This window comes from Saccostrea echinata, unplaced genomic scaffold (assembly GCF_033153115.1).
Source record: "Saccostrea echinata isolate AGI-Se365-2 ecotype Australia unplaced genomic scaffold, CSIRO_AGI_Sech_v1 ptg000009l, whole genome shotgun sequence".
Taxonomy (NCBI): domain Eukaryota; kingdom Metazoa; phylum Mollusca; class Bivalvia; order Ostreida; family Ostreidae; genus Saccostrea; species Saccostrea echinata.
The window spans coordinates 48,263,494-48,283,447 of NW_026889758.1; the positions used below are offsets into that span (position 1 = coordinate 48,263,494).

The 19,954-nt window shown below is 32.3% G+C and overlaps 1 protein-coding gene across 6 annotated transcripts in view; it reads left to right on the top strand.

Annotated features, from left to right (window-relative positions):
* The window catches only part of LOC133182967 (1-phosphatidylinositol 4,5-bisphosphate phosphodiesterase classes I and II-like), a 76,124-nt gene that overhangs the window by 26,511 nt on the left and 29,659 nt on the right, over positions 1–19,954 (top strand). For 3 of the 6 annotated variants that reach the window (XM_061317866.1, XM_061317870.1, XM_061317871.1), the window contains exons 3-8: positions 10,856–10,924; positions 12,412–12,438; positions 17,241–17,381; positions 17,731–17,864; positions 19,072–19,159; positions 19,455–19,508. In XM_061317866.1, coding sequence (XP_061173850.1) covers positions 10,856–10,924; positions 12,412–12,438; positions 17,241–17,381; positions 17,731–17,864; positions 19,072–19,159; positions 19,455–19,508 — 513 coding nt within the window. The remainder of the gene's footprint in view (positions 1–10,855; positions 10,925–12,411; positions 12,439–17,240; positions 17,382–17,730; positions 17,865–19,071; positions 19,160–19,454; positions 19,509–19,954) is intronic. The other 3 variants (XM_061317868.1, XM_061317867.1, XM_061317869.1) reach the window with 3 other exon arrangements.

Sequence of the window (19,954 nt, forward strand, 5' to 3'; positions counted from 1 at the left end):
TTCTGTCAGCATTACTGTTTATTTGTTAGACATATTGTCCATTTATTTGTACAGTACTTATTTACAGACAGCATTAATGCATTCTCTCACATTGCTGATTCAATGGTAAAAAGATTCTGCACCAATACATGCCCTATTGCATATTGCATGTAAACTGTGAAAGAATTCTCTTGTAGTTGTTAACGGGTTGGGAAATTTATGGATCATGATTCTGCTTGACAATAGATGACCATACATAGTGAAATTAGTCGTGAAATCAAGCAAAATACTGCAGTGACTGCAATAACACAGGTTACTCTGTTCATACAATGTATTGTGTGCGTAATAAATGATGTAGTATTATGAATTTACATTAGCAGTCAAATCACACCAAAATGTTTATAGTATGCATGTTTTAAATATGTGACATAACAGCCATACCTACTCATTAGTAATGCAGTTTTACAGACTTTCATAAAGTTGCATTTCACTAAAGACATCTCTTTAGATAAATAATAAAAATGATTCAGTTAAAACAATATGTTTTAAAAAATATGGGTTTGGGAAGCATGCCCATATAATGCCTATGCATGTCCTATCCTAGACAATTATAATTATACAGGGGACAGTCATTCTGTGGTTTTGAGAGCACTGGTGCTGTTTCATTTGCTAAAGTGGAAAATATACTTACAACTTTTCAAAATCAAAGTACTGAAAGTACTACTACGAGTTGATGGTATTGATTATTTAATGTTTAAATGTTTGTTTGTTTGTATGTTGTTTAACGTCCCTCTCGAGAATTTTTCACTCATATGGAGACACCACCACTTGCCGGTGGAGAGCTGCAAATTTTAGTCCTATACTCGGCACTTCAGTCATTCTACAAAAACAAGACCAATTAAGATTTTTTTATGTCGCTTACAAATTTATCGTTGTAATATCTTAACTATAAATTTAAAGGTCGATTTCAACTCTAAGACTTAACATACACACATGGTTTTTGTCAATATTCTCCGATATACATGCAGTTGAAGTTTTGATGTGAACATAATGTAATGTTGAAAAACGTATTCCACTGCAAATCTTAATGTCGCTTCATTTATTTACAAATTTCAAGATGAAATTTTTAGCCGTAAAATCATTCCGAATAGATTGCAATGAATGTTAAAAAAATGTCTTTTATCCTATATAAAAAGAAATCAAACCACTTCTCGCAAAGAAATGCATGGCTCTTCTTTCATGCGAAATCATAAGCATGTCGCTTAAAATCGATTAACTTCCGTAACGACTTTGTTTTAAATTTCAAACGTAGAATGCAGACTTCAAAAAGAACTGAAACTTATCTGAAAGTGACCACGGAACCTTATATCATCGATTCTAGTTGCGAGTCATCTTTTTTAGACGATTACATTTTCGACATAAGAAATGAATTAGACAAAAACAGTTGTCTCTCTTAAAAATTTAACTTCCGTAACGGTAATTCAGGAAAGTTTTTACATTAAAGGTATAAAAAAAATTATTATTTTGGGAGCGAAATGCTTCATACTTTTGTTTAATATCCTAAAACAAACTTTGATTTTAACTATTGAAGAGAATTTAAACTTTATTTGCTGGGAATTAACTTCCGTTACGATTAACTTCCGTGACGATATTTTTCCCGAAAATTTAATTTAAATTTGGATTCATGCGAGACTTATGGAATCATACTTAAGCGTTCTTTACTGAACACCAGAAACGAAAAATTGGTCAAATTCAGCTTTATTTAAAAAATAATAATGCTTGATGAAGCATTAACATTACCTTAAAATCAATGGTATTTTGAAATTGTTGTAAAAAGTTAACGATACCAGATTTGTGGACAATTCTTTCTTTTCAAGTTCACTGATATGTACTTTAGAGAATTATGATGTTCACTTTGCTATTTGAAACAATTATTTTTTTTTCATGTTTTATACTCTGAATTGGTCCATTTGTCGTAGAATGACTGACTTACGGCCATTGAGCAGTGAGGGATCTTTTTCATGCCAGCACCTTCTGTGACACGGGACCTCGGTTTATACGGTCTCATCCGAAGAACCGGTCTCCACGTCCCACAGTGGGATTCGAACTCGCGACGTAAGGATCAACTCCTTACTTCGCGACTCTAGAGCAGACGCTCTAACCACTGTTCCACGCGGGCGACTATGTTTAAATGAGTTGAGGTCTCTAGTCCATATGGATTATGTGATATTATGTGCAGAGATGAAAACTATCACTTTAAAATCTTTTCTTCTTGTTTTCTTTGAGAAATAAAATTATATCATTTCATTTACACCTTTTCCATCATGTATTTTTAACATGTATATTTATTTTTTTTTAATATCTACTGGAATGTATAATAATTTATCACAAATCGAACCTTTAAACATAGAAAACAAATAATACTAAGTTAGTTTTGGGATTTTTCGTAAAAAGACAATGTAGGTTGCATTTAAAGTAATTTGTATTTTTACAAAATATTAAAGGATACCATCATTGAAATGGTCACAGAGCACAGACTATCGTCATTAAAACTACCGAGAACAGTTTTTGGCCACTCGATATCATTTGACAGAAATATCATATATCAAGTAACCAGAAATTTCAAATAGAGAAAAATGGCATGTGACGCACGGTGTTGGTACTGTAATATCAGAATCTTATTTGTCACAAAGAAACTGGCGTTTTCTTCATACGTTATTAGCTGGAAATTTGTAATGAAATTAAATATATTATCTACAGTATTAAAGAACTTTAAAAATTCCCTTTCTTACTGCCTAGAGGTATTCAAGATTTTATAAGGCTCTATTGATTATTGAACATTACGGCAAAAACTCTATGTCCAACGTTACGCAGATCATTGGTCGCACAACAACAAAAGATGAAAAGATGCACTTTTTGTCATATATTTCTAATAAAATTTTGGGGAAAGAATATTGTGCATGTGTTCTTTGTGACGCTATTAAAATTATGGCGTCATTTTACAAATTTCAAGAGATTCGGCTGAATTCGTTGTGAGTTGGTAAAATGTCCAACAGAAATTAATCGTTCCCTGACATTAACATTACTAAAAATGATGAAGTGTACCGGATAGAAATGACCAACAAAGGTAAATTTTAATATTTAATCTTAAAGAACAAATACTTCTCAAAGTAATAATTTTGAAACATATAGTATTACTACCCCAACATTAATATTAGGGAGGCTTTATTAAGTGTAGCCATTTTGTTATGCATGTACGAGTTACTGTACTCTTACTTTATACGGCTCATATAAGTATCTAATTATATGATTTAATGGCATAATTATGAGTAATAATTACATTAATTTTGAAGAACATCTAATATTCTAAGAAATTATTACATAAAATATACCTTATTCGCCTACGTAGAAAAAAAAATAGCATTAATGAAAATGTAGCCATTTTGTCACATGTTAGAAAAAACGTCATAATGCATAATACAATATGTATGACGTTTGGGGCATCAAATTACTGTCGCCGTGCTCCTTTTCTAATTAACTGTAGACCCTTGGTAGCAAGAAAGGAGTGCCCTCGACCCCCCCCCCTCCCCCATTTTTTAAAGAGTAGTCTTTGTTGTAAATGTAAAAAAAAAATTAATTATCCCCCCCCCCCCCGCCATTCTTGTATTTGTATTTGTTTCAAAGTGCTCGAAATCTCTACGCTCTTGGAATATTTTTTGTCCTAAAAAAAAAAAAATATTTCATTATGTCAAATGAATAAAAGGACTTGGCAGCAGGCACTGCCTCTGTAAGACCATGCCATTAACCCCCCCCCCTTTCCTCACCAAATAGGACTTTCAAATTTAGGCATGTAATTTAGGTCAAAATGTTAAATAGTTTTTACATGATAATTTATTACAATTTAATTAATTATAATTTTGATATATTTTTGTTTATCACTCCCATCCAACCACCCACATACATACTTTGAAAAACGGCTCTTGGAGGAAGCCTAAACTTTTTTTTTCATGTTACATAGTATTCAAGACTGGAGCCGAAAAAGCAAAATACTACCGGGAACTGAAAAATATAAGGGCGAGAGAGATTCAGTTAAAAAAGTACAATGAAAGGAAACATATTTATAATGCAAAAAAGAGAGAAAAACGATTAAAAGAGAAAGCTAATTCAACTGTTACAAAAGAGGCTGCAAGACAAAGAGACTACAGAGAGAGGACAAAGAGAGAGAAAGAGGAACTTGAGAGAAAAAGGATTGAAAGAAATAAAAAGAAAAGAGAGTACAGAGACCGTTTAAAAAATAGACAGGGTGATCGTGATGAGGAGTTAAAACTTATTTTTAATTCGAGAACTCAAAAACACAGGGCACTTAAAAAATTGAAGCAAAATTTACCCAGCACGCCAAAAAAGAGAGCAGCTTTAATATCTACCTATATATTCTCCCAGAACAGTCCCACTGCCAAACTTCTACAGAAATTTAACAAAACACCGTCACCTGATGATGTAAAGAAAATCAAAATGGCTGATGCCCTTCTCTCTGATATGAAAACTGTTATTAACGAAAACAAACTGAAAAGGTCCGATGATGCAAGAGCGGCAATTAATGTTTTAAGTGCAGCGGTCAGTGGCGAAAATGTACAAAAAACAAAATGCAGGACGGAGCTGTCTAAAAACCTTGGATTCAATGTGAGACGAATGAACACAGGTATGTTCTCTCTCTCTCTCTCTCTCTCTCTCTCTGTATAAAAATACATGATTACATGTATTGCTCTATTGATCTGAAATTAAAATATGCACCGGGATTAGAAAAAAAAACCTGCGAACGATAGTATTGTTCTGCCGCCTACCTGCAAGTCAATTTTCAAAAGTTGACGCATTTGAATGATTTTTCATATTCATGTAGATATTTATGTGAATCATCATCAATTTTGAAAAGTTGACGCATTTGAATGATTTTTCATATTTATGTAGATATTTATGTGAATCATCATATGACATAACTTATTTGGGAAAACAAAGAGAGATAACTCTATAATTTTGGTAAAATTTGTGTTTTTCACTATAGAAACGGAAAATATTTTTACCCCCCCCCCCCCCCCGATGAAACAAAAATTCCTTTATACAGGTATTATAAATTGTTATTTCTTAAATTCATACAAAAGCTTTTGTTGTTTCAAGGGGGGAGGGGGATATGTTTACAGACCAAAAAAAAAAAAAAAGTCATTAATTTACTAATTTCTAATGAGATTACAAATAAAAAATGTACTTTATTAATGATATATGTTGAATTTAACATTAATTTAACATACGAAAAGATTTAAGGGTCGTTTATTTATATTCATGAGTATTTGAAAATCTGGAGATGTTACAATCCCTGATTTCAATAAAAAAAATCTAACCCAACCCAACCCCCCAACCCCCCAAGACTTGTAAATAAGAACAGATAAGTTTTTTTTTTACACCGTTTTTTTTTTTTTTTTTAAATATAAACCCATCACTAATGAACTCTTCTTTGCATTCAAATAAGTTTTAATGACAAAATTACCATTTATGTAGAATTAATTGGGTTTAAAATGTAGGTGGGAATCGAGAGTTAGCGTTCGTAGTTCTTAGGGGTAAATGTTTTGTTTGTTTGTTGTTTTTTTTTCTTCAAATTTTAAATTTTCCTTTGTGCAGGAAAACGAATACGTCACAGGGTTCTTAGTACAGAAACTTCGGCGTGGACATACACTGCCAGAAAAACTAGAAGTGATGGTTTATCGGAGGAAACTAAAAAGCTAGCTTATGATTTTTGGATTTCTTCTGAAAATTCGAGACCAACTGCAAATAAAAACGACATCAAGAGAGTACGCATTGGACCCAAGATTTATATACGCCACATGAAACACATTCTTGAAAAAACGCAAACTGAAGTCTTCCTAAGTTTTCAAGAAAAATATCCACACATTAAAATCTCTCAAAGAATGTTTGAAAATCTGAAACCTTACTTTGTTACTCCAGTTAGACCACGCGACCGAGAAACATGTTGTAGATACCACGTGGAAGCAAGGTTTCTTTTTAAGAGTTGCATGGAATTCAGAAAACATAATACGCCAACAAGTGATCAATATCCTGTTTTTGAAAATCTGACTGAACTGATAAACAGTACACTTTGTCAAAAACCAGAGGGCGAATTATTCCATAATTTAGCTTGCGTGGAACGGCGTTGTGAAAACTGTGGAGTCAAAAATTTCATGTTGTCAGACCAGGAACAAGATACAGAAAACTCCAACGATGTTCAGTGGATGAGATATGAATATGTTGAATCAAAAATAAAAAACAAAATGACCAGAAAACTCTGTCTTGTTCAGAAGAGCACAAAACCCGGCGAAATGTTTGGGTATTTTCTTCAAATCATCTCCAAATTTGCAAGTCACGTGTTTCGCTCTAAGTGGCAATCGTGTCAATTGAATTTTCTGAAAGAAAATCTCGAAAACAATCATGTAATTCGCATTCATGATTTTTCTGAAAATTACTACTGTAAGGACAGGGTGGAAATTCAATCGAGCTATTTTCAAAAGTCAGAAGTATCCCTGCACGTCACTGTATTATACAGGCATCGTTTGCCCGATATTGATGGCCAGGAAGACGAGAATACGACTGAACATGACCTTATACAAGAGCATTTTTTCGTAATTAGTCCCGATACCAGTCATGACCATAACTTTACACATGAAGTACAGAAACTGATCTGTAATTACCTGATTTCTATAAATTACCAAACTGAAATGATTCACGAATTTACTGATGGTTGTGCCTCACAGTACAAATCTCGTCACTGCTTTGGAGATTTGAGTTACTCAGAACAGGATTTTGGGTACAAAATTATCAGAAACTTTTTTGAGACATCGCATGCAAAGGGGGTCCAGGATGCAGCAGGGGGGCTAATAAAAAATCAAGCAGACATGGCTGTTTCTCGCGGAAAGTGGATCATTCAAAATGCAGAACAACTTTACAACTTTTGCATTCGTCATTTATGCTCTCCAAAAGACAGTTCTGCAGGCTGCAAGCGGCGAATATTCCGTTATGTCAATGAAATCCCCCGTAATCGTGGAAGGACGTTCAAGTCTCTACCATCAGTTCGATGTTTCCATCAAATAACATTTGTAGAACCCTGCAAAATACGGGCAAGGAACCTCACATGTTACAACTGCAATCACTGCATCAACGACAAATACAATTTGTGTAGCAGTTTTGCGGGACCATTTAAGGACTACATTATGAAACATGAAAATTCAGTTGATTCAGCTGATGATTCAAATCTTGATTGCAGCACTATTCAGTCAGATCTCATTCAGAACGGCGTGATCATAGCTGTATACACAGATGATGAAGGAGAGGATTACTATTTAGTACAGTGCTTACAAAAGGAGAGAACACTTACAGAAACTACAAAAGATGAGTGGGGAAACACTTTTGATGCCGGTGTTAAAGTTATTGAAGGACTATATTTCGAAAAAATAAAGGGGGATCATCTCAATTATAAACTTATAAAAAAGAGAAATGTTCTCATTCCATCTCTTGCTGTTCGCTATGTTTGTCTTCATATGAAATCAAGATATGGAAAATTTTCGCTTTCTGAAGATATGCACGAGGATATTTTGAGATCCTGTGAACTGTCAATCCCTTACTAGAATTTAAAAGTCAAAATATTCTCTTTAGATCTAACATTGACTTTATTGATTGTAGTCTGTTATTTTCTTTTGATAAATTCTATAGTAGAAATATATATTTAATGTGCACAATAAATAACGTAAAATGCTATAAAACAACGTTATAATGCGTGATTTTGACGTAACGTCAACATGTACCAACAGCGTGCGTAACTGTTGTAAAATCATATTACAGAATTAAAACAACTAAGTAGACAAAAAACAAGAAAAAGTTTTAAACACACATTTCTCAAACTACTAGGCCAAACCTACAATAGTATTACAAGTAGGGAATTATTATTTACAAATAGCGCAAATTGAATTATTTCATTAACATGCTCATTGAATATTTTCACTGCTTTCTTCAATTGAAAACAATTTGACATTTTCAATGCACATCAATATGTTCCAATTCTCGTGATTAAGCCAGTCTTAAAATTCATATCTTTTACTTTCATATGTATATTCCATTATTCAATTTTCTTGATTTAGTTACTATTGAAATTCAAATCCTTGTCTTTCAAAATTACATGCACATTTGATATTTCAATTCTCTTGATTTAGCCACTCTTGAAATTCAACCTCCTGTCTTTTATAATCATTGATATGCACAATAAATATTTTTATTCTCTTGATTACGCTACTCTTGAAATTGAACTTTTTGACATTTAACTGAAATGGGCATTTTACATGTCATTTCATTTGGTTTAGTCACTTTTGAAATATAACTACTTGACTTAAATTGATATGCACATTTTATATATCATTTCTCTCGGATTAGCCTTTCTTGACTTTCATTGATACAAGTATGCACGTTAAAAATTTCAATTCTTTCGGCTTTTCGACTGAAGATTATAAATTTATCACAATGGCATGATATTGACTATTTACATGGTCTATCTACTCTTGAATTAATTTGATTTCTTGATCTCTTCACATTTTTAAATATGCATTTCACATTTATCAATAACACCCCACTTATTTTTTTTGTTTTTGTTTTTACTTATTGCCTTCAGTACTATTAATTCACTTTATAACATGACCAGCATCTGATAGCAAAACACAGCTGGACACATTAAAGGAAACCACTTCCCGGTGTAGTGCCGACAATTAATTAGATAAGAATCACAGGCGTGTTAAGTGACCATTGCTGTATTTAAAGCTTGCTGTGAAACAGATCTAGATTGTGGAAGACAGTGTTTTTAACAGGAAAAAAGAAATTGGAGCACAAAGTTGTCCCCTGCTGAAAAATTCTAACCCTTGAAGCAATCGAAATCTTTTATTGCTTGCACAAGAAATAAGAACTCTAATTTTACTGGTACAGCTCATTTCTTCCGTTTGAGATTAGTAGTTGATTTACTTCGACCTTCTTTACTGCAAACTCCTCGCTTTGTTTACAAACATTGGCAGTGTTCTCTGTGTTGAATGATTCATCACTTACGCGGGAAAACTGCTCTGTTCATCAGCATAACAGTGCAAGAATTAGTTTATTTATATACCACTAGCACGTCAATCTTTTAAAAATAACCTGGTTTGTACAATGTTCAATTTTGTGAATTTTCTTCAAAAATCTGTTTTCAAAATACTTCTTATTATATAAAACATTTATTGATTTATAAATCAAAATTTTGTTTGCACGGCATGTCACTTTTGTTGAACGCATGTCCCTAACTCTATTTTCTTTTGCGGATGGATACAAATTCCAATAAAATTAATAATAAATACATATGTTTATAAACACTTCAAAGCATATCAGAAAACATATTCTTGTTCTGTAGATTATGAAAACTGTAAATAAACCAATATTGTACAAGAACCCGTACGCAAAATACTCAAATGAAAATGTGATTAGTTTCGATACATTGGGGAATCCCTTACAAGTCACATAACATGAGTTGATACCATCAACTCGTAAAAATTAGATGAGCCCAAGTTTATTATAAGCACCCTTAACAACATGGCCATTATTTAAATATGTTGAGATTATATTTATTGTATTGTTTTTCCTTATAAGCTCACCTGAGCTAAATTTTAAAGCCATCATGCTGTGACACATTTCCAAACCAATAAATTGTCTCTACTTGGTGCAAAATAGCGCTGCTTAAATTAAATTTTAATTAAGTTCAGTTTATTTTTTAAAATAGATTCTCTAAACCAGAAAGGATTTGTATAAGATCTGACTATTCATGAAGAAACTCAAATCTTTTTTTTTACTGTCATTTACAGTAGATTGAGTTTAAATTTTAATTAATTCATTGTAAGAAAATACCCCATGGTAACTGAGAAGTATTAACACTCCTCCATTTTTTAAAATACCCATTTTTTTTTCATTTCTGCAGAGTAACTTTAATAAACACTCAATTTATCTATTGCGAGGACAAGTTAAGGTACATAATATTGTTCAAGTTCATTATTCCCTTTTGTGTATTTCCTCAGAGGTAAAAAAACAATCAAAAGAAATATTGATTGGTTAAGTTACCTCGTCTGCCTGGGCTTAAGTCTGCTGTCAGATATTTCACACAGTTTATGTAATGAAAAATAGTTGTAGTTTAGGAAAAAGTTAGTGGAAAATGGACATATGGGGATGGCTTTTTGTCCATCCATCCATTGTCCTTCCCTGAATGTTCAAGCAACACGTTTTCTGTCAATTTATCTCACTAATATTTTTCACAAAATTCATGTGTGCCTTGATAACTATTATGAAAAAAATGGTGTATCTTACATCTGTGATTTTTTTTTTCAATGTGTAATTTTTGGCATGTGTTTCTTGTTATAATAAATCATTAGGTATTCAACTGTTTGATGCATTGTAAATGTGTACATTGTATACAAATAAATGTTGTCAGCCACTTTGTATAGAAATTTATTCTTCTGGTAAGATGTAGGAAACATATGTTTAGAAGTAGAGTTTTAATTTTAACGGTGCACTTTAAAATAGAAAGTACGAATGATTAAAGAACTAATATTTCAAATATGAATTGTGATTGAAACAGATATTTCTGATTTTTTTTTCATATATCACAGTGTATCATGAAAGGTACACATATATTCATGTATATTTTAGACTGCATGCAGTAATAAGTTGCAAAAAAGTTCGTGAGACATGCCAAATTTCATTGTCACCTTTGATCTACTGTTACCACACATATCATTTATAATTTATAATAAAATGTTTGGTACTGTTTTTGCAGGATATGGACTTTCTAGACATTTCCTACATCCGAGACACAAGGACAGGGAGATATGCCAAGGTTCCCAAGGTACCAAATTATTCCACTCATCTCAAATCGGTCTCCATTAAAAAAGGTCTCTGAGCCAGTCCTTCATTTGAGTGATGTATCAAATTCAGGAGTGGATCAAAGATCGAATTTTAATGAGATTGGCCCCTATACTCTTCGTGTAAATAGGACAGTAGGGTTTAGTTGCTCTGAATATAGGGAAAAAAGTGCATGTTGTCCAAAAATGGGAGGATTATATCCATGCTAATAGGAGCTTATCACACTTTTATGCAACTGTCTATAGTGTCCAAAATGCTTGAAGAAAAGGAAAAAAACTTTTCAGGATAATAGATGAAACAAATTTTCAATTTCACTGTTTAGGAAGATACATTCACAGCAATAATGTAATCATTTTTAAACTCTGTATTCAGTTTCAAGGACAGACATAGGTGTTTATCATGCTGGACATAAGTCACTGAGTGTTTAGTCATGGGTGCATTTTATTAGGTTTTATATTTTATGCATTATTTTTTGCATTATGGCATGTCAACTGTTACACTGTATTTAATTATTTGCATGAAAGCAGTTTTGTCAATAAATCAAACAGGAATAACTACATATTCCTTGTTTCGTTAGGTTTCGAATTATTTTGAAGCATTCAAAATGATCAAATTTGGAAAGGTTATTTTAAAAATTACATTTTTTAAATTTTCAGTTTTTCAAAGTTTATAAAAAAAAACCCCACTGACAGATGTTTAATTGATTCCTGATAAATTCAATCAGAAGTATCTACGATGAATGGAAATATAAGAACATTATAGAACCTTATATTAAATATTTGTCCTATCAATAGTTCTCTACTTCATTTTCCAGGCTGATGTTAAAATTTTATTTGTTTTCTTTTCACCCATCAGACTATAAGTAAATACATTATCAATTCATCTCTATGACACAACATTTTATTTCCTGAATGATTAAAATTTATTTCCAGTGTATCTCAAAATGTTTAAGTGTGTTCCATCTTGATAGTTTGTTACTTTAAGAATTGAATGTCTGCCTGATGCAAAATGGGATGAAAAAAAAATGTCTATTAGATGCTATAGCAAACGTATAAATGTATATCTTGTGTAGATCTATTGCATGATGGAAAATTTCTGCAGCTTGAAATTTTTGCTAATTAGATTTTTTTTAATGCATTTATAAACTGTTTGACTTAAGGTTCATGGACCCTCTGATAAGAGAAATAAACTCTCATTGATATAAATGACTGTTATTCCTGTCAAGTAAAAAAGTCCACTTTTTATCTTGGATTTAAGTCTATTTCTTTAATGTGAAATTAAAAGAAATTACTGAAAAAGAACAGCAAAAATTAAACAAGCACAGAAAGATTGGGTTACACTGTGTTTAAGCATTCTTGCATGTCAAAAGCTTATACGACAGTGTGAGAGTGTTAAACAGACAATTTGTTATTGTTGGCCTGAGTGTACTGTGAGGCATGTCTCCATGATGCTGTGTGTTTGTTGTTTCAGGGTAGTAGTCGTAGGCCATCAGCACCTGTAAGTTCTTGTAGGTTTTGATCTGCTCTTTCATATAGCGTGGAGAAAATTTACACAAACACACAAAGAAAAGCCATCGTTCACATTTGTATATACACTGCACACATGATTTATTGAAAATCTTCATTTCTAATCAGTACACCTCTTGTTTTTCCTATCAAGGGATCAACTCCCTCTTGTATAGTAGCTAAATTGCAAACCAATTTCACTCTGTTTCTTGTACTGTAACAATTGTTAATATGCTTAATATTATGAATAATAATATCAAATATGAATCAGAATGATAACTTTTCCTTTTTTTGTAACATCAAAATATCAGAATATCAAAATATCAGTACAGTGAAAGTGGAAAAAAAGTAATACCATGTTTTTTTTTTTAATTTATTTTAGTAAGTGAATATTAATGCAATTTTTTAAAAGATGAAAACTAGTGAAACACACCTTTCAATTGGCTTTGCATTAACTTACCTGTACGCAATATTTAATACATGAAACCTCTAACAGTTTGTGAGAAATATTGTGAACGATGACTTTCATCTTAATATTAATAGTAAGCTTTTTTTGAAAATCATTCAAACATCTATTAATAGTCAGGACTTCTTTTCTTTTTTTTTTTAAATTTGTCTCGGTAATGTGTTTTTAGATAATTATGAATTCTTTGCAGGCAATGATAAGTGAATTCTTTAAGAAATTGATCAAAATTCCAAATAAAGTGAGACTTAGAGTGCATAATTTTGATATCAATGACATTATGTGTGTCTGTGTTTGCATTAAAATATAACAAGAGTGAAAATAATGCATAATAGGGTAACATTTTTTGTCTTCATTAATGTTTTTCTAATGAGGAGCAGATACCTGGTTATTTTAAAAAGGCCAGGTACAAACTTTGCTTTGTGTTAATGCTGTCGCTTTGAAAAATAACCTGTTGTCTTTTTAACAAGTATCGGTAGATTTTTTTGATGGATATTTGATTTTTTTTTAAATTTTCTATTTTTGAAGGAAAAAAATATTCTAATGGTGAAAAATCAATCTTGGCTGAATGCAGTTACAATAGTAAATAAAATAGGTGTTGAAAGCCGTCAATTCTCATTTCAGGTTTCATATAAGTATGTAAGTGTTTGATGTTTTACACTGATTCACTGCACAGGTCAAAGGGACGGTTACAAATTATGCAAATAGCAGTATCCATTTTCTATTGTGATAAATGAAACCTTTTAAAATTTTCTTTACAAGGTGTTGAATTTCTTTTTCTTGGAAATATGTCAGTATGGCTAAAATATGTATTACCGGTAGTCATCTTTTATTCACAACTTCTAGTAGGGCTCCAGATATTAAGGAACCTTTTAACAAGAATAAAATTTGTATTTCAGTCAAAAATATTAAATGTAAATGGTAGTCCAAAGAAAAAAAATTACATGTACTCAACATTTTAGCTCACCTCAACAAAGTTGGGGGAGCTTATGTAATACCCTCGGCATCCCATGTTAAAGTTTTTGGAGCAGATTTCTTTTCAAGTACTTCTTTGCCCTATATCAATCAGAGGTGCATGGAGGATGCCTCTAGTGTGTTTCATTGTACCAGTCAAGGTGTCAGATGCTGCAATTTCAGCTAAAGAATGACCAGGTTAATGTTTTTGGAGTAGGTTAAAGATTTTGGAGCAGATCTCATTTCCAAATAACTATAAGTCCTATGTTGACCAAACTTGCTTAGATGATACATCTAAGGATGCACACTACTGGACTTGCTTCGGATGCTGGATATGACCTACATTTGCGGATGAGTGACCAGGTTAAAGTTTTTGGAGCAGATCTCATTTCATAGTAACAATAAGCCCTATATTGACTTAACATGCATGGATGATACATCTAAGGATGCACACTACCAGGCTTGCTTCGGATTCTGGATCTGACCTACATTTTCCAGATGAGTGATCAGGTTAAAGTTTTTGGAGCAGATCTCATTTCCAAGTAACTATAAGTCCTATGTTGACCAAACTTGCATGGATGATACATCTAAGGATGCACACTACTGGACCTGCTCTGGATGCTGGATCTGATCTACATTTTCCAGATGAGTGACCAGGTTAAAGTTTGGAGCAGATCTTGTTTCCAAGTAAATGTTAGTCCTATGTTGACCAAACTTGCATGGTTGATACATCTAAGAATGCACACTACTGGACTTGCTTGGGATGCTGGATCTGACCTACATTTTCCAGATGAGGTTAAAGTTTTTGGAGCAGGTCCATTGCCAAGAAACTATAAGGCCTATCTGAACCAAACTTGCATGGATGATGCATCAAGGGACAAACACTGTCAAACTTGTTTCAGATGCTGGATTTGACTTGCATTTTCTGGATGAGTGACTAGTTTAAAGTTTTTAGATAAGTCCATTCCCAAGTAACTATAAGCCCTATCATACCAAAATTGCATAATTGTTGCATCTAGGATTCACACTGCTAGTTTAGTGTCAGACTTTGCCTTACTTAAAGACAACATTTGTAGAGGTGAGCTCTGTAATCTCTGATTTCCTGTTTTTAGTTTGGTAAGTTTTTATGACGGTAAAAGTGAATTCATTGATCTTCCAAAGGAAGAGCTGAAATATTGTTAGGTTCAGAATTTGTTATATCCCAGGTAGTGTTACATATTTTTGTGCTTCCTGGTCCAATTTTAAAATAGTATTTATGTAAATTTTTATCTGGTTATGTTATTTTCTGAAATAAGTAACAAAGTTTTATGATCAATCCTTTTATGACTCAGGTAAGCACTGTGACCCGAGAGTATTTTGTTCCTTTCTTAAAATTTTAACACAATCAAGGTTTTATTGTGAAGCATAATCAAAATATAAACCATTTATTGTATGATCTACATCGCACTTACAAGAAAATTATGAATACCTAATAATAGATTGATTATAAATCTTTACATATAATGGATGTTTGTGAGTAAAAGATGGCCGATATTAGTTACTGACACACAGGGATATTTTAATCAAGAATTATTTAAGCTGGATACACAGTTATGTCTTTGTCCAAGTTGTTGTCCAGACAAGCACAAAATAACATGAACCACAACATTTTCAATGTCAGTGTTGTCCCAGCAATCAGAAGATTTATGTTCTATTACATAATTCATGTGTGATAATCAGTTATTAAAATACTGAAGAAAATTCAAATGACAAATTTCATTCTGATAGTAAATTTTTATTTGCAATAGTTAGCGAAAATATTCTGCTGTTTTTTTTTTTCTGATGACACGTCAATTGGAGTAGTCTGGGAAATCATTCATGTATTAAGTTTTACATCTATAGCCATCCAGCCTGCAGCCAGAAAATCTTGCATAAAGGAGAAGTGAGCCTTTGAAGTGGATTGTTGATAGGGTGGACCTTTCGTTACTTCATGATAGGTTGTGCAGTCTGTATTGAGTATAGGATTGCATGCTGGTATTACACATTTATCTGTGTGGTTGGCCTTACTTTTACATTTTTCCACATGATCCCTTGGAGTTTAGCTCTCAAATGTTCGACGGGAGGAAAAAGATTCATTACTGTGGAAACTGACACATACCACAAAAAGGGCAATGTATTATGACTTTTGATCTTCAAGACACATAAATAGACAAGTGCAGACTCTTCCTTATTAGGAAGATTTAATGTTGCAGAAGTCATCAGAGACCATTATGACTAATGACTCTCTTGCCATAATGGGGAAAAAAGGATGCATTTTGTAAAGAGCCAGAGCACGCAAGATCCCTCTTTAGCATGAGGAAATGCTTTTTGTACCTTACCCTCTTCCCACCAGAGCAATGGCAAACTGGGAAATTAATTTAAAAATTTCATAAAATGTTATTTGTTCACCTCTCTACCCATTTCCATTCACATAAATATTCTCCAACATGCTGCTATATTACACTTAAAAGCTGTATAAACTGTCAAGTTTTAGTGGGTTTTATAAATACCGTGACTCATGATTTTAGAAAATGCAAGACTGTTATAGACATCAATATGGAATATTGATGCCAAAGAAAAAGAAGTTTACATACATTTGCATTTTATTGATGTTTTGAGAGTGCACAATTTCAGGGAGATTTTTCCCAAATGACTTTGTTGTGTTTATTTGTTAGAAAATGTTTTTTTTAAAGGATGTTCAGGTTGATTAAGATAATACTCACCATTTAGATGGTTAATGCTTATCAAAAGAAAAAAGGGAAAAAAAGAAGAAAGACATATCGGAAAAAAAATGAGCAAATTCTTTTATCAATAATAACCTTATGTTACTTCAGATTAAGGGATATTATCCCAGCTGTGAATAATGCAGGCTATTAATTATCATGCATCTATTAATCATACCAGTAGCTCTATATTTGTTTTAATTATATAATTTTTTTGTGATATCTTTTGTATTTCTTGTAGCAAGTGGTGGTGGATGTAGCTTTTTGTGTGCAACTTTCTAACAAATACTTACATTGATGTAGAGGAAAAACTTGAATATTTTAAATTTGAAGACACGCATTGAATAATTTTTACAACTATAATGCTATTCAGAAAAATATCATTAAGGGGAATGTTGTCTTTAAAAAATATACAGAAATCAGAAAATCCCAACTGAAGGAGATTGATTTGGTAATAGGGTCACTAACTTCCTGAAATTATGAGGAAAATCAAAAAAGCATGTTAAGATCATGAATGTAGGAAAAAAAAACATTATGAAAGAAACCAGTATAAAGAATCAAGAAATCGGGTGTTGTTACACTTGCAATAACTAATGAATGGAAATCATTTTTAATCTGACTATAATTAATTTTTAGGAGGGTAAGTTACGTGACCAATGTATGATAGGTCCATCAGATGTCCCCACAGAAGACAAGACAATCACAATATGTTATGGCAAGGATATGACCAACATCGAGTTTGTCAACTTTGTGTGTGCCAGTCGAGATGTGGCCAGGGTAGGTTGAAATGTCAACACTTTTCTGCCAGTAGTTTCAGGACATCACTCTATGTAAATAACTGTATATACTGTGAAATACTTTTAATGGGGGGGGGGGGCAATGTTCATGGGCAAGCAATATTTTACTGATTAGTGGGAATGTAATTTTGTGGGTAACTTGTTAATTCAGTAGATTCAATAAGCTGACAAAAAATTGTTCATGCGGATGTAGAATTGTGTGTAAGGCTGACCAACGAAGTCCACGAACATTGGTCCCCATGAACAATGATGATTCCACACTAGTTTATATAAGTATTCTGTTGATTGAAGACTCTGGAAAGTGAAGTTTTAATTGTATTTTGTTACAGGAGTGGACAGAAGAGCTGTTGAAGTTTGCCACTAACTTGTTAGCATTAAATGGCAGTGTCCTGTCGTATCTAGAGAAAGCTCACACCAAGCTAACCCATGTCCTCGATGTCAATGGAAGAATTCCTGTAAAAAAGTATGATAACGGACAAATGCACATACATGTCAAACATTTTTACAGCAAACATGGATGAAGCAAATATATGATTATAATAAAGTCATTTTTTTTCACCAAGTATAAGAAAATAGCCACAAATTATTAGCTCTCTATAAAGAATTAGATATAATATGACAAAGCAATTTCAGCTATGTCTATTGATTTGCTATAACTGTTTTTTAGCTGTGGCTTGTTTGGTATATAGATATGGCAAGAAATTGGTACTGGGTTATAACATTACATCATGTACACTTGCTGATCATATACATTAATTGTATTTTACACTGGTTTAGATATTATTGTACATCCACCTCTGTATATATATTACTTTTGCAATGCATATTATACTGGCTTGTAAGTTATTTCATATAGAATTAATTAGTTTTTAAATTACATAACAGAGGTTGTATTTTGCATCCAGAAGCCAGTTCCAAGTAACTAATCTTTTAGAACTGAAGCATATTGCTCAGCAGATATTTTCATGGTCTGTTGGTCCAACCAATATCTGTATAGAACCATTATTTTATATAGTAGTTGTATTTATACACCGATTGGCCTTGGTAAGCAGATGAACCTCACTTACCTTCAGGTCAAAAGGTCAAAGGTCATGTTTGCTCTACCGACATCAAATAACTTGTGACTATTAATTTACTATTAATAGGACTAATAATTCCTTTCATTGATTGTCATCAATCTCTATACTCTCTAATCTTGGCCAGGATGAGCTGATCGACCCCTTTTGATTTTCACATCAAAAGGTCAAAGGTCACTGTTTATTGTTTTAGTCACTTCAAATACTATAAACCAACTTTTATTCATATTAGAGAAATAACCATGAGTTTCATAGCCTTCTTTTAAGAATATATTAGCATGAATGAATTTCAGATTGAATGAATTGTGTTAAAAAAGTTGTTCTGTATGAGCAGAATTTTTAGCGAGGATTCAATTTTGACATAATTAGCGAGGGTGTTGAGATTGCTAAAATTGAATATCAATGACAATTAATTCCAAATCAGTGGTAATAGCTAAAATTAGTTCTTGCCAGAAATATATACCAATTTTTAATGATAAATCGCTAATTTTGTATCTCACCAAAAATTCCAATAATTAGGGTAGTATGTTTACAGTATTGTCCAATCTTACATAAACATTATGCTTATTTGTCCTATGATTTTGTATGTTTTAGCATAATTAAAATGGTAGCCAAAGATTCAAGAGACGACAAGAGAAAAGTAGAGAAAGCATTGGAATCTGTGGGCTTTATGGCAGGAAAGGTGTGTATTGTGTCAAAAAAAATATATCGTATATATCTCTTCGTTAGTAGCATTTGTTCAACGAGATTAGCCAACTTTTTTTTAATTTAATAAGCTTACATTGATAGTGTACCAAACACTTGTATACAGTATGACTCTGTATTTGATTACATTAACTGCTATTTAAGTTAATACCAAATCTCTAAGAAAATATGAAGAGCATATGAAGTTACCTGTTTTCTATAGAATACAGTCCTAAAGAAAGCACAACATTTTTATTATTTTGACATTCCTTGATTCAACAATTGCATTTCAGGACAGTTTTTTCAACTTGCCTTTTCAAAAGATGGTGTCAAAAAACTCTAAACAGGTTGAATATTGTTTCTGGTTTCTCTGCCTTTAATGTCTGAAAATTGTGGCTGAAGATGATTTTTATTTAAGAAATGGACAAAGTGCTTCATAAAAATGCATGATTTTTAATTACATCATGGCATGATATTTCTTATGACCCCCACGTCATCATAACACTTGTATTTCAGCATTATGATAATGTACATGTAACCAGCCACAATATCAGTCATATCTAGTTTCTTCTAAATTTCATTTATATTCATTTATAAAGTGTCTTAGAAATGGGAAGATGAAATCTTGATTTCACCAAATCTCTGCGTACATTCCTCAGGTATTTTTTTCTCAATTCAAACATAGTCACATAGTCCTTACAATACAAGCATATTTATGTGTAACTGTTATTATAATTTGTATTACAATACATATAAATCTCGTCAATACCCAGAAATAACTTTTCGAGTGCTA